The 13,879-nt window shown below is 33.7% G+C and overlaps 1 protein-coding gene across 2 annotated transcripts in view; it reads right to left on the reverse strand.

Moving 5' to 3' along the window:
* Nucleotides 1-11,984, reverse strand: part of LOC106459829 (zinc finger protein basonuclin-2-like) — a 125,409-nt gene extending 113,425 nt beyond the window's left edge. The window contains exons 1-2 of one of the 2 annotated variants that reach the window (XM_022386376.1): nt 11,935-11,984; nt 2,340-2,545 (exon numbers count right to left, since the gene is read on the reverse strand). In XM_022386376.1, coding sequence (XP_022242084.1) covers nt 2,340-2,402 — 63 coding nt within the window. In that variant the 5' untranslated portion in view covers nt 2,403-2,545; nt 11,935-11,984. Of the gene's footprint in view, nt 1-2,339; nt 2,920-11,934 lie in introns of those variants that run through there. The other variant, XM_022386377.1, reaches the window with a different exon arrangement.
* Between the last annotated feature and the right edge of the window lie 1,895 nt (nt 11,985-13,879).

Consider the following 13,879-nt stretch of genomic DNA (forward strand, 5'->3'; position numbering starts at 1 on the left):
CATATATATAAACACGTGAAAGTGTCTGTGGCCGTAACTTTATGATGTTTCTTAAAGGTAGCTTAGTATCCCTATATGTGCTTTGAGATATTCAATAGTTTTCTAAGCTTTTTCAAAAGACAGTTTTTCAAATACTCAGGTAACTAATTTCACCAAAAGTGTGTGGTTTAATGTGATTTCAGAATTAAAACCCCTTTTGGTAAATGGGTGTGAATTTACATCCCGAGGATATCATTTGGGTGTATTTCGTGTGTCAATACCCCACATTATTAGGCTTGTTAGAATGTATGCATACGTAAAGATGCTCGCGCGCACACACACACACACACACACACACTCATATATAGGTAACTATTTATACATATGTATCTATTATAGTTTTATTATGCTATTCTGTCGTTTACCTTACGATGAAGGAACATTTATTGGCAAAGTCCGTTGCTCAAGACATATTACATGTTAACAGTAACCCTTATCAATAACATATATAATCATCAAACTATCTTAAAACGTATTTAGAATTAGAATTACTTGATGTATTGAATTCTATACTCAAACTTGTCTTAAACTGTTTGTCTGTTGAAAGTACCTATTTGTTTTCTTATATAGTGTATGAGAGAAACATGGTGCACATAACACACTAAAAGTTTTTATAATATACACCTGAAACCTTAATTCATACACACGACAAATGATTTTTCTTGTTCTTTTTTCCATGCAATTACTCGTGAGTGCGAATTTTCCGGTTTTAGTAAAAGTAAAATAATAACAATTTTTTCCCTACCATTTTTATAGAAAGGGGTATACATTAGAACATTAGGAAAATTGCCCCAGGTTAAAGGCTTTAAAAAACGGCAACTCGAACAGCACCAACTAACAAAGGGTAAATTGGAACTGGAGGGAATGTCTTGTTAGCTAATGTACTGTGAAGAGGCCAACAAAAACTGTCGTCTGTTGGCGTTTGCAAGAGGTCTTTCATTTCCCACCTGCTCCTCGGTAAAGTCGTTCTTTCCTAGGCTTCGGGAAGCCGCTGGAGCCGATCGGCTCTCCACGAGAACACAGAATAACTCCGATTGCCATTCAAACGCAATCGATTAAAGACACGCTCTTGTTTGCCTAGGAAATGAACTGAGACTGAGCTGTGCATAAATCGGTACCACAAGCGTGATTCTTCCTTTTAGCACCACAAGGCTAAATTAAATCAGTTGAGCAAGGAAGAGATCCAAAAGTATTATATATGTGTTACACATTTGAAGAAAAGATTTGTTAAAAAACATCCAATCTCTCTCTTTGGTGTCCAACTCTTAACTTTCTTTGTACAAATCAATAACGAAAAATACAATACGTGTATAAAAGTTTTACTGTGTGGCTATAGCCAATAGATAATAAACGATATAAATAAGAATAACTCAATACTGAATAGTATAAAAATAAACAAATATCTATACACGTGTTAGCTGATCTGAGTACAGCTGCTTAAATAGGTCTCACTATAATATCATACATAAAGTTGCAATAAACATTACTTGTACGGAAAACTGGTTATCGTGTACTACGATTTATATTACATTATATTAAAAATGAATTTATTTCCAATTAATTTTATTACAATGACGAAAGAAAAACCTTTTCTTAGCGTGTAATTGACAACTTTAAACTGCTTGTTGGGTTTTCAAATATAATCCTTGCTGCATTAACTCGGTGTTAATTAATAATTAATCACTAGTTATGAATTCAAGACAACCTCCACTTTTCCTTTCATAAACAAGTAAACCTACCTAATCTAAAACATTTTTCCTTACGGTGATTGGAGTACTTGTATTAGGGGGTTGCTGCTATAACAAGCAGTCTTCAAGTAATCAAGCCCATGATTAAAGCAACTAGGAGGTCAACATTTTGACACCTACTCGGCCCTATAAGCCGTCTGAGGTGATATGAAGTATTTACATGGTGACGTCACAACATTAAATAAGGGTAACTTATGCGTGCCGTAAATGTAATACACTGAAGTAATTGGCTTGCATTATAATTATACTAAATATTAACAACGTCTATAAATAAAAGCAGATAACACTACTACAGAAGACTAAATGTTAGTATCTTACATAAGAAACACGTTCACTGAAATGATTTAATAACAGTGAAACTAATATAACAAACTTTGCTAACTTGTCCAATGTTTATATTCGTGTGTTTGTATTAGGCTAGTCAAGCGGAAGGTTTTGAGTGACCATGCGATGAAAACACAATAAAATATCTTGATTACACTGTAAATACTGCCTCATCTGCTCCTGCTTTTTCTATACATAGAACAGTGTATCTAACAAAACAACACTTACCACATCCATGACGAGAGACGTCCGTCGAATCTCTCCACTATCTAACTGGTCTCGGTTGTTCATAGAGCAGCCGTCAGCTGACGAGCGGACCGCACTTGCACACAATCCACACCCGTCGTGAGTAGGTACCACAGAAGCCGTCGTTTTGGCCGCTGTCGGTGGCAGGGATGAGAGCCTAACACCAGACGTTCCGGATACAGAGTTTCCTAGGTGGAGGAAAGAATCCACTTAAACTGAGCCAGTGTTGGTATGTCCACTTCTGTCAGAAGTGCAAAAAGACAAACGTGGTTGGGTTTTTCACGTGCCAGGACAGCAAAATCTATCATAACTGTCTATCAGCTCGACTAGAGCCCCTCCTTCCGACCCTCCTACTCCCAGGACAAATGACACCATACATTCACGACAAGGTTGTTTGTTGTAGGTGTAGTTTCGGTTAGGACACAGCAAGGTTTAAAAACGTCACGTGTTTTTCGTGACCCGCTAGCCACGATAACATCCTTAGGGAAGAATCTTATAACTGCAAACCGTCTAGAGCCCTAGCTAGAGCCCTCATACACGTGGAACAGAAATAGCCTGGTCCAAACAGTTCGTTCGAGCCCACGTTCTTTGGTTCGCGTTATTTTCACCTACTCACAGAGATTACGGCTGTTGCGCCTTAGTAACAGGCTTTTCCGCTAACTCACTTTCCCCGCCATTCTCTACTAACGCCCTCACTCGTTCGGATATAAAACTACAATACCAGATTTTATATGCAGTCGGAAGATATTAATTTTCTTCTTTCCTGTTACATATCTACCAGCAGATGAGATACGGGTATTAGAATTAACACACTGTCTGTTGTGCGGATTCTAGTTGTGGCTGTATATATTACGTTATATGAATGAATAGTTTGATAATACAAAAAAAGATTAATCTGGTCAATGCTCGTTTAGCTATAAGTTTGATTATAAGTGTTCTGTCTGTTACTGTGACAAGTTTTTGTTGTCAAGACGGAGGCGGAGAAAATGGTCACAAAACACCTGTATGACCTGACCAGAGCAAGCCAATCAGAAACCGATGATAAAATACCTGACCCCGCCTACCTGACACGCAGAGGCTGGGAAAGGTGCACGAGATTTTGGTGCCGAGACCGTCGTCTACGGTGACGTTCATGTGGATAGGGCGCGCGCGAGGTAGCTGTTCTTTGATGTCGTTATCTCGTGTTTCTTCACCGTAACAGGCCGAGCGACATCTTTTATCAAGTGATCGTGTCGAGAAAATAAGAGATAACGACAATTTAGCCAGAATCATGGGCCATAATCTGGTTTGCCACATTGGTGGCACACACGTCAAGTGTCACAACAGCCTAATAAAACCGTCATCACGACAAAACAAACATCTTGGGTATCTGGTTGGGCGAGAGTACTATTCAAGTTGAAGGTGTCCCTTACAAAATATATAGTTTCAGGTAAGAAACTGAAGACATTTAAATACGTGTTACTTAAAAAAATAAAGACGATAAGATAGAATCATACAGAGTTATCAAGAACCTGCATTGTTCATCTGTCACGCTGTAAAACCTCTAATTTAGAAGTCGTCGACCGTACAATAATCCATGGGCAACTTGTTCATTAACAATGGCTACCATAAATGTATTTAATCATCATATTTTCTTCGTTAGACGAGCAGCTACGGCTAGTTGCTGGAAAAGCTTACACTAGTTTAGTGAATACAGAAAAAGTATTTGGAGTAAAAAGTGCAGGTGTAAAGATGCTTGTATTTGAACTCCCAGTAAAGATAAAATGCCATCCCAACTAAACAATAAATAATCAAATTAAAATGCCGCTAAGGAAAATGACAGAAGCTTAGTATGACTCAATTATCAATGTTTATATGATGCTTTGTTACTCGTGAAAGAGGCGTTTACCTTGTTTTTAGAAGTAATAGTACTGAATGCAAATATTTCTGTGAGCCAAAGAATATTTTGTGTTACCTAATAAACAATAGAAACCAAAGCTGTAGCTGGTAGAGGACGTGGATATTATGGTTTAACTCTTGTTTTTAACACTTGTAGACATACCAGTGTGTTATCATGGAGTTATAAGAAGTATAACTCTCCAAACGTTAGGGTACTTTCAATACGAACAATTCCTGTTCAAGAAGTAGTTGATAGATCTTGACAAGAAAAATAAGCAGAAACAGTACAGACTGCATTCTAAATGAGAATCATTAATAACTTTCTCAACAGTGACAACGATAGGTTTGAGGTGCACGTCTCCTTAGTCCATGTATAGTTCTCCCGTTACCACATTCTTATTGTTACTATTTCCTCTGGTTATATGAAAATAGTAAACAGAATTGACAAACTACAAAATAAACTTTCTATTTATGTTATTAATTTATCAAATAAAATGTAATATTTTTTTCATTGATTGACAGATCAAGATTATTTAAAGCATCTTTAGTTGTATCTGGGTAGTGATAACTACAGGTTGTAGACATCTTGTCAACTATTTGATCTATTGTTAAAATCAACTTCAGAAAGCAAGATTTCAGCTATACTGGTAAGGTATTTTGATAATGCCAGATAATTATGGTATTACGTTATTTAACCTCTCGATGTTTAACCTAACCACAACCGATAAAGGTGCCAACTAATTTTTGAATATAATGAAAATAAACTAGACGACACTTAGTAGAGGTGCTGATCCAAGCAACGATCTCCTCAGGTGACCTGTAAACTGGGCACCCCTCGAAAGAAATGCTGACCTACGCCTTATTGTAAAACAGTTGACAGAAACTGCTTCAGTAATAAAAATCGGTGAAGACAAATTGATGAAATATTACTGATAAAAAGATAGGCCATATTATGGTTACTATTATTGAGGAAGGAAAGTTGCGCTAAACTTGAACTATATTATCTAATAAATCTTTTACTTATAATATTTGACTAATGTGTCTTTTGTACCATGCATTACTTTTCCCACCTTCTGTTTTTTTAGTCCCGACGCCGCTTACGACCATTGGGGCACCTTAGATGCTAATGCATCATCGATGATTCTCGAGCAGATTTACCTGGTGGCACCCACCTACTCTCCAGGTTGTCGTCCTTAATTTAGCAGTGAAAGAACAGAGAGAAGGCAGCTAGTCAACACTACCCACTGCCAACTCTTGAGCCTATTCTTTTACCAACGAATAGTGGGATTGAACGTCTCATTATAACTCTCCCACGACAGAAAGAGCGAACATATTAGGCGACCCGTAGATTTCGAGTCGAGCACCCGAACCCCTAGGCCATGCCAGGCCTTACTATTATCTTTCTAATAAATTACACAACACTCAATAAATATTCTGATTCATACATTAATAGTCTCATATTGTGTTTTTTCTTCATTTGCGAAGTTTTGTTACAATCCAAATGGTCATCTGTATTTTCATTAAGATTTCATTCAAGGTTATTAAAAACAGAATGACTAAAAACTTGCCCAGACCCTATATTACATCGTTAATTTATGGCTTGAAGTGATCTACTGGGTTTCTGATTTACTATCATACGGCGCTGGTTGCCCCTGTGGTAAAGCTCTGGATTTCGGAGCCGGATTGGAATCCAAGCAATACCACAAAATTTTCCCACACTTTAATCTGTGGGTGCGTCATAAGAATCAGAGTTAACCCTTTCGTATAGATGGAGAGTGGTGGTAGAAGAGTGCTACTGACCGGCTACTTTCCTTCTGTTTAGTAGTTTAAAAGTAGGGACAAATAGCCTAAGTAGCTTTATCGTAACTACAAATTTACCGTCATAAGTAATATATTTAAACTAATTCTTGTAAATTTTTAGCGTTTTAAGTTACAAAATAAAGCAGTTTGTAGGATATCCTACCGATCATCAAAATTTCCAGTTTGGTTTCAGCTCATCTATTTACTTAAGAACTATTTAAAGATACAGTTCACATTACTCCTACTGGGGTATTATACAATCCTGGCTTGAACAATATATATATATATTCATGGTAATGCATTTCAAAGAGGTAACATATAAACAAAATTTTTAAGTTGGAAGTCTTAACATAGATAACAGTTTTATCACTCCAGATCATAAAACCTATCATCCTTTATTACACGCATATGTAAATTTCAAAGAAGCTTATTTGAAAATAAAACCATATAAACACATAACTTCCCTTGATCTTCTTCCAGTGTCAACGCTACTTACTTAGTTAAATATGTAGCCACCGAAATCGGTGGGTTTTCCGTTCTGTAACTAAACTAATGATGGCCGTGCGGGGTGTCTCAGTGACTGCGAGATTCAACCTATTCCACAACACATTATACCCACTAAACATCTCTGATACAAAAGACACTTTGAGCCGAATGTTCTGACAAAAAATGTCAAACCGTTTGACTTATCTAGTAAGAAACACGAGATCTGATGACATTCAAAACTTTGATATTGGGGGCAACTGTAAAAATTCACTAGGGTGACGGTGCTGGTAGTCTAAGCTTCTATAAGAAAATGAAGAAAGACACACACAGAACCTTAACTTTTAAATTCTACTCTCTGAGGGATGACAGATCCATTCCCCAAATATATTTCTCTTTGCAATGCATAATACTATACACAATACCCACCCGTCCTTTATGCATATGGTGATGTCGTTCGTACGTCCCTACTCCTAATTTAATTTTTGCATCGTTGAAAGAAGTTTAAAAAGCTTCCTACGCACATACGTTACTCTTCTAATCACATAGATACACAAAAATTTGTACGCATAATGTACTTTAATCAAGATTACAAAAATTGAAAACATATCCGTATCTTTAAAACGCAATGAAAAAATATATTGAAACCGACTGAGAAATATTCAAGGGCATTTTTCATCATTTTCAAGTCTTCTAAATTGCATATACAATAAAATAACCATATATCCAATTAAACCTGCAAATACTACAACATTTAGGAAATTTATCCTTATATATTTTTATTAATAAAAGAAACGACTGTTTAAAACACTATTTTTTGCTTGAAAGGTTTTCATAGACACTTTTACTCCGAAAACAAAAAAGAAACCAGATGACTATTACAGAGGAGATTTTTAAAGTTATTCAACGGATAAATAAGGTATCTGCGCATTTAACCATCCTTTATTCGAAACTGTATAGGTAAAAAAAGTAATGAAATTCATATTTTATAACTGAATAATTAATATGTTTATACATAAACATGGATGTTGTAGTTTTAAAGCAATTAAAGCATACGTTTTGTTTTTATTTGTTTAAGAAAAAGAAATTCAGGTTAGAGAGCTATAAATTATTTTCTAAAGTGAATTAAACAATAATGTTTCTCAGTATCAATAAGCTTCCTCGAATCTGTCAAAGGTCAAGAAGAGCCTGTTATTTTATTTTTTTTCACCCTAGAGGCTTTTTGACTAATATAATACTATTTGTTAACTCATCAAAGCAAATCACACTTACAAGCTTAAATTGTAAAATAACTCAATGAAATTTGTGAAGGTAACTTGGAGTATCTTATGATATCGTATCAAAATGGCTCATAATTGTAACTTTTTGTGTCTTATCTTACTAGGCTAAGATTATTTTTCATGTTTGAATGGGTCACCTTCATAAAATAAACGACACACAAATTTGTTACGTAATTTAGTTTAAAATGTAGAATAGGTTTCACAAGATATTTTCAGATAATAGTGGACGTTCTTTTTATCACAGTTTATTACGCTAGCGCCATCTAGAGGGAGATGGTAACTGGTGATGAGAAAACCGTTTAACATAATCGCATGGATCAATTTAAATGTTTGATCAATGGAGCTTCAGTTCATTTAAAGTTTTTATACCATAAAACTGTTATGTTTCATAGGTACAAATTACATTCAACTGAAGAAACAGGTAAGTAATGTGTAAAACACAGTGCAAAATTTGACAGAAGTATTATCAGTATTGAGTCAACCGACATTGTTGGTAATTTTCAAAGTATGAATTCAGTTCCCAAGTTTTGTTAAAACGTATGTAAGATGCACCCAATAAAAATGGTCATGTCATAAGTCAAGATTAACCTTCTTCTAGTGATATAATAAGCTCAGTAAAATTAAATACTAGTAAGAAAACACAAAGTGGAATTTTGATAATTTAACAATTAGTCAAAATTATTATTATCCTAATAATTTCATAACATAAACACAGAAAATTTAATTATCAATAAGAAAAAGCAAAATGCAATTCAGATCAGTTAGCATGTAATGGTATTTCTTATTTTGATCATTGTGTAAATTTGTTATCTTTCTTTGAATATTTCATCATTAATTTATCATACTTCATTCCAAGACTCCATTGAGGCATCCTCCAAGTTAAAAGTCATAATTGATGGTATACAACTCTTTTAGTAATTAGTGGATTTAAAGATAGCACAAACTGTGTTATATGCGTGAAATTCCCACCTAGTCACATTCAAATATCAAATGCCCATTATGAAGACAGACTCATAAAAGATATTTGAAGAATTCGATCAAACATCCAAAATAAGCTATCTTAAATAAAAAGCCAGTCTAATACAACTGAATTAGTATTAATTCTGTTGATAAAAATGCTATAATTTCGCATTTATTTAACAAAATAATATGTTTGTGTACTTGAAAAAATAAAAAATAAAACTAGCAACTTATTCAAAACGTGTAAGCTATGTGAACTGTTACCACTGAAATTTTTAATAAAACCATATAATTTCTAGTTAATCATACAATGTATCTGTTAAAATTCATCTAAGTTTCATGTTCACTATAAATTCAGGTAATTGTATCAAAAATATTAAAAATATCTACACAGTTATAAAAAATAGATTATATGGTAACACTATTTTATAGGATAGTTTGAAAGCACTCTTAGAGGTTTACATGTAAAATAATTTTAAAAAATGTCCAAGGTAAATTTTAATAAAATGTTTAGCTATATGGATAATTTACTTTGAACTGACAATAATCTCAGATATTATCAAAATCTATCAACTTGAATTTAAATGAAACGGAATTTGTTCATATATATAACAAGATAAGCAATACTTGAAAGATTTTATATCAAATACAGGGATTGAGTACATTATATTAAACGATACTGGAACCTCACCACATCGTTACAATCCATGTTGTCACGTCGACTCTGCACCTTGAAAATAGCCCAGTAGCGTAGCTACATTGAAAAAGTCTTCATCATAAAGCTGTCATATCCAAAGCACACTCCATCTTTCTGTTGTTCTCCATAATCCATTTATTTTACGAGAATTACGGTTTACCAACATCCACTTCAACATTCTGATCACATAGAAATCCATAGGTGGAGCGTCCTGCGACTTGGCGGGTATATTTTCGTATGGAGTACTACGAATACCCGTTTCATTCTCCAGATGCTTGAGGATTGCAACTATTGAACAGGAGATATGACAGTAAGTCTTATCTTGGTGAACCCATACCCTGTTGGCCACGTTTCCAAACAGAGATCCTTGATTATGTTGAGTACTGTTGCCAGGGGCACGTGAACGGCTGTTGTACCTGACCATTGCGTTCTTTGGTTATTACCTATTACAAGATTCCACACTTTGTATACCATGTTGGAGGTCTCTGTCTGGACGATTCTGCTGCCTCAAGTTGATACATATCCTTTGTTTTCCGATGCCATTAAGTAGAAGTGATATCCCAGTGTTGTAAATTCTAAACCACGATCTGAACAGATCTGCGTGATATAAATGTGAAACTATTTTGCATTGAGAAGGGTTGTTACATACCCTTCCCATATGCAATCAATTTTCACTGGCATCATATAACCTATGAAAACCAAAAAATGTAAAAATATAGTTTTCTAACACATGGTTCGATGGGTTTGAAGTAGTTCATTCACATCATCTAGAAAATTTTGCTTTATATTTCTCTCATCTACTATCTGTAACTATTATATGAGCCGTTTATTTACTGTATTGTCCCCCGGTGGGGCAGCAGTAAGTTTACGAACTTACAATGCTAAAACTAAGGTTAGATTCTCCACAGTGGATAGTCCATTGTGTACCTTTGCGCTAAAAATAACAACAGAAACAGTCTATTGTATGTCTTCTCCATCCAAGTAAGTAATAATATATCATTTACGTATATTATATGTATGACTATACTTATATTTACCAAATTTTTATTTATACTGACTGTAACATGCTTACAAACAATTCTTATTTGTGTGTAAACTTATTTTAATAACATGTTTGTAAACAATTCTTAATCACATATACATATACTTAGAGTAACATGTTTTGTAAACAATTCTTAATCACATATATATGTGCTTAGGGTAACATGTTTTGTACACAATTCTTAATCACGTGTATATGTACTTACGGTAACATGTTTTGTAAACAATTCTTGTAAACATATATATCTACTTAGAGTAACATGTTCTGTAAACTATATATATATATCATTTTTTTATACAAATTCATAACAGTTATGTCAATTTTGGTGTTTAGAGAAACGAAAACGTAAAAACGTCATCCTCTTAGCTTTTATGGCATTCAATAATGCCCCCCCAAAAAAAGCGTCACACATAAAAGATAGACGAATAAAGGCAGGGTACTGGGGAAGTAGGACCCCAAGCGTTAGGAATATTAATTTCAACCTCTATTCACAAACCTCAAATATGAAAGGATGAGTACTCAAGTCTGAAATTGCTATCAGATGTCTGCAACTAGTTGCGGGAAGGCAGTTGGGTCTAATGTTGGGTCAGAATTATAAAAACAAAAATAAGATTATAAGAATATTACATCTGGACTACTGTAGATAATAAGTTAAGTTTTTTCCTAAAGTTGGCATTCCAGTCCACATAACGGTCACGCACCTACACGAAAAGTAGAATAAAACCTACTAATGTTAAACGTATGAAAAAAACAAAAAACAAAAACGAACTTTCACAAAAACAGTAATAATCTCGCCCAGACAACAATAATCTCGCCTAGACAACAATAATCTCACCCAGACAACCACCTGAATGCTATAATATTAGTGAGTGCAAATACGTATTTAAATTATTCGTCTAGCTCCATGTTCTGTAAACCATTAATATCACTAAATATATTTATTTTAAAAAATGATAAAAAAACATTATTGTAAAATCATCCCTATACCTTTCAAAATTTCAATACGTACTTATAAACCTGCTTTATACATCTTCCTGAATATAATTATAAAATAAGTTTAGGCACATTCCACGTATTTATGTATAAAGAATTTCATGCAGTACTTATACCTTTGTATTTTACTTACTGTAAGATATTTTGTGAGTAACATAGGTGTATAGACATTTGATCTGTACATCGTCATGCATTAAAATATATATGTACATATATTATAAAAATAGATATACAACATTAGTTAATATGGCCCTTGGTTGGCTCAGCGATAATTTTGTGAGCTTATAACGCAAAAATTCGGGACTCGAACTCCGCATCTGACAAAATGCAATTGTGCATTGTGCAGCTTAGCACTAAAACTATATATATATATATATACATCCATACACGCATATGCATATTAACAGAGAGATATATATATATGAAATGTGTTTCTCTACGTACCTTCTGTAAAATGTTCTGTTCCCCATCCATTTTCAATTGTATTCCTTATTGAATGTCCTGGAAGAAAACAATATATATGAATAGGAATATTGAAATAAGCAGTGTACAAACGTTTTTACATAACATAAATGTATATTCGACAACAACGTAACGTTTAAAAGGAGAAGAAACATATGACCTTAAAACGTTGTTGACTATATGTATAAAGTTGGAGTGATTCAACGAACATAGAACATCTGTCCACCACTAGACGAAAGGTGAAGCTGTACATGATTTGAGTAAAATTTTGCAGCAATTGCAATATAATTTCGTCTCTGAAGCATCGTTCATGTAACGCTCCATTTACACTTCAAGTTTATCACTACTTTATATTAGATTTTCTATATAAAACGATAAAAACGTCACTAAAATTGAGCTTCAAAGTAACACCAGTTCTCTTCATGCATGATCGAATAAAACAATGAATTTCGTGTACTGAGGTGAAGATTTTATTGGTGTAATCAACAGTAGATTGAAAAAAAATCTTTTTTCACGTTGCATTTAGTAGTGCAAGAAGTTGAGAAGGTCTTAAAACATTGAATTGGTAGTCTTTTTCGGAGTAGTATTGACACTTGAAAGGGTATCAGAAATGACTGAGTTCGCTGAAATTGATGCGACATAAGAAATATGAATTTGGTAGTCCTATTCATACGAATATCTATAAATGCGCCCCCTAGAATATTAAGAATATATGTACATATATGCAGCGAAGGTGTGGTACAATATCTTTATTCGTCTGAGATTAAAGAATAAAAGGCAATAAGGATAATTGTCGACAACGATGAATATGGCTGGATGATATTTAAGATGATTAAATATCAAATAATATGTAAAAACGAAAAGATCGGCTGAAAATCGAACGAGATGGAAGATGATGATCACCAACTTTTGGATCGAAGAGGACATCATGATTGATTGAGAAGTTAGAATTAACTTACAAAATATGTCATGTGAAAACGAAAATTAACATATTACGTGTCTCATTCAGTCATATAGCAATACTTCTTTATTATGAAATATTTGGCTCTGATCACAGTTATTTCAGTCAATTAAATTATTTATCGAACCATCACGTTTCCAATATTACAGAGAGATAAACTTATAGCAAGAAATTTTTTAATTGCTACAAGTTAATATCTCTTAATGTTATTTACTATCAGTTCCAGAAGTCATATTACCAACTCAAATTTCATCCCATGCGATACATTAGTGTGTAACCATTTTTTCTCAAAAGGACATTTTAAATGTAGAGTTTTAATAGGAATTATGCTTAGTACTTTATACGTTAAGTTTAAAAGAAAAACCTTAAGCAATTTCGTGTTATTAACTGATATTTTAAATACGAACAACAAATAGAAAAAATTCAAAATGTAATTGATGTATATGATTAGTTTGATATAGGTATGTTGACAAGCACTATCAACATGTGTTCCTGTGTTTACGTCTAATTTCCCAACCTGCTTGTTCCGGTTTCTAACACTTAACTTCAGCAATGTTCTCCTGAAACCAGTAAAACTCATCTGGGTAAATAATCAGACACATCTGTGAATCACACAGACATGAACAAAGTAAGTCTATACTGTATCTAAATTATCATATTTCTATAAAAAACTATATGAGGCTTCAACGATGTCACTGGAGTGGTCCTACTTCATCTATATATCTAGCTAAAACATATTATAAGTAAAATTGGAACGTTTAATACATAACCAGTAGCCTAAATAGGAATATAATCAAAAAGTTTAGATGTGAAAAAAAGCGGCCAAAAAAAAAAGGAATTTAGTATGCGACTTAAAGGAATAAAATCAAAATTGGCACCTGTTATGTATGACATTTTCTAATAGCCTAAGACTGAGTTAAATTGTAATTTACATTTAGTAGTTAAATATTTGCTGATTTATATACA

The sequence above is a fragment of the Limulus polyphemus genome, unplaced genomic scaffold, assembly GCF_000517525.1.
Source record: "Limulus polyphemus unplaced genomic scaffold, Limulus_polyphemus-2.1.2 Scaffold666, whole genome shotgun sequence".
NCBI classification, from domain to species: domain Eukaryota; kingdom Metazoa; phylum Arthropoda; class Merostomata; order Xiphosura; family Limulidae; genus Limulus; species Limulus polyphemus.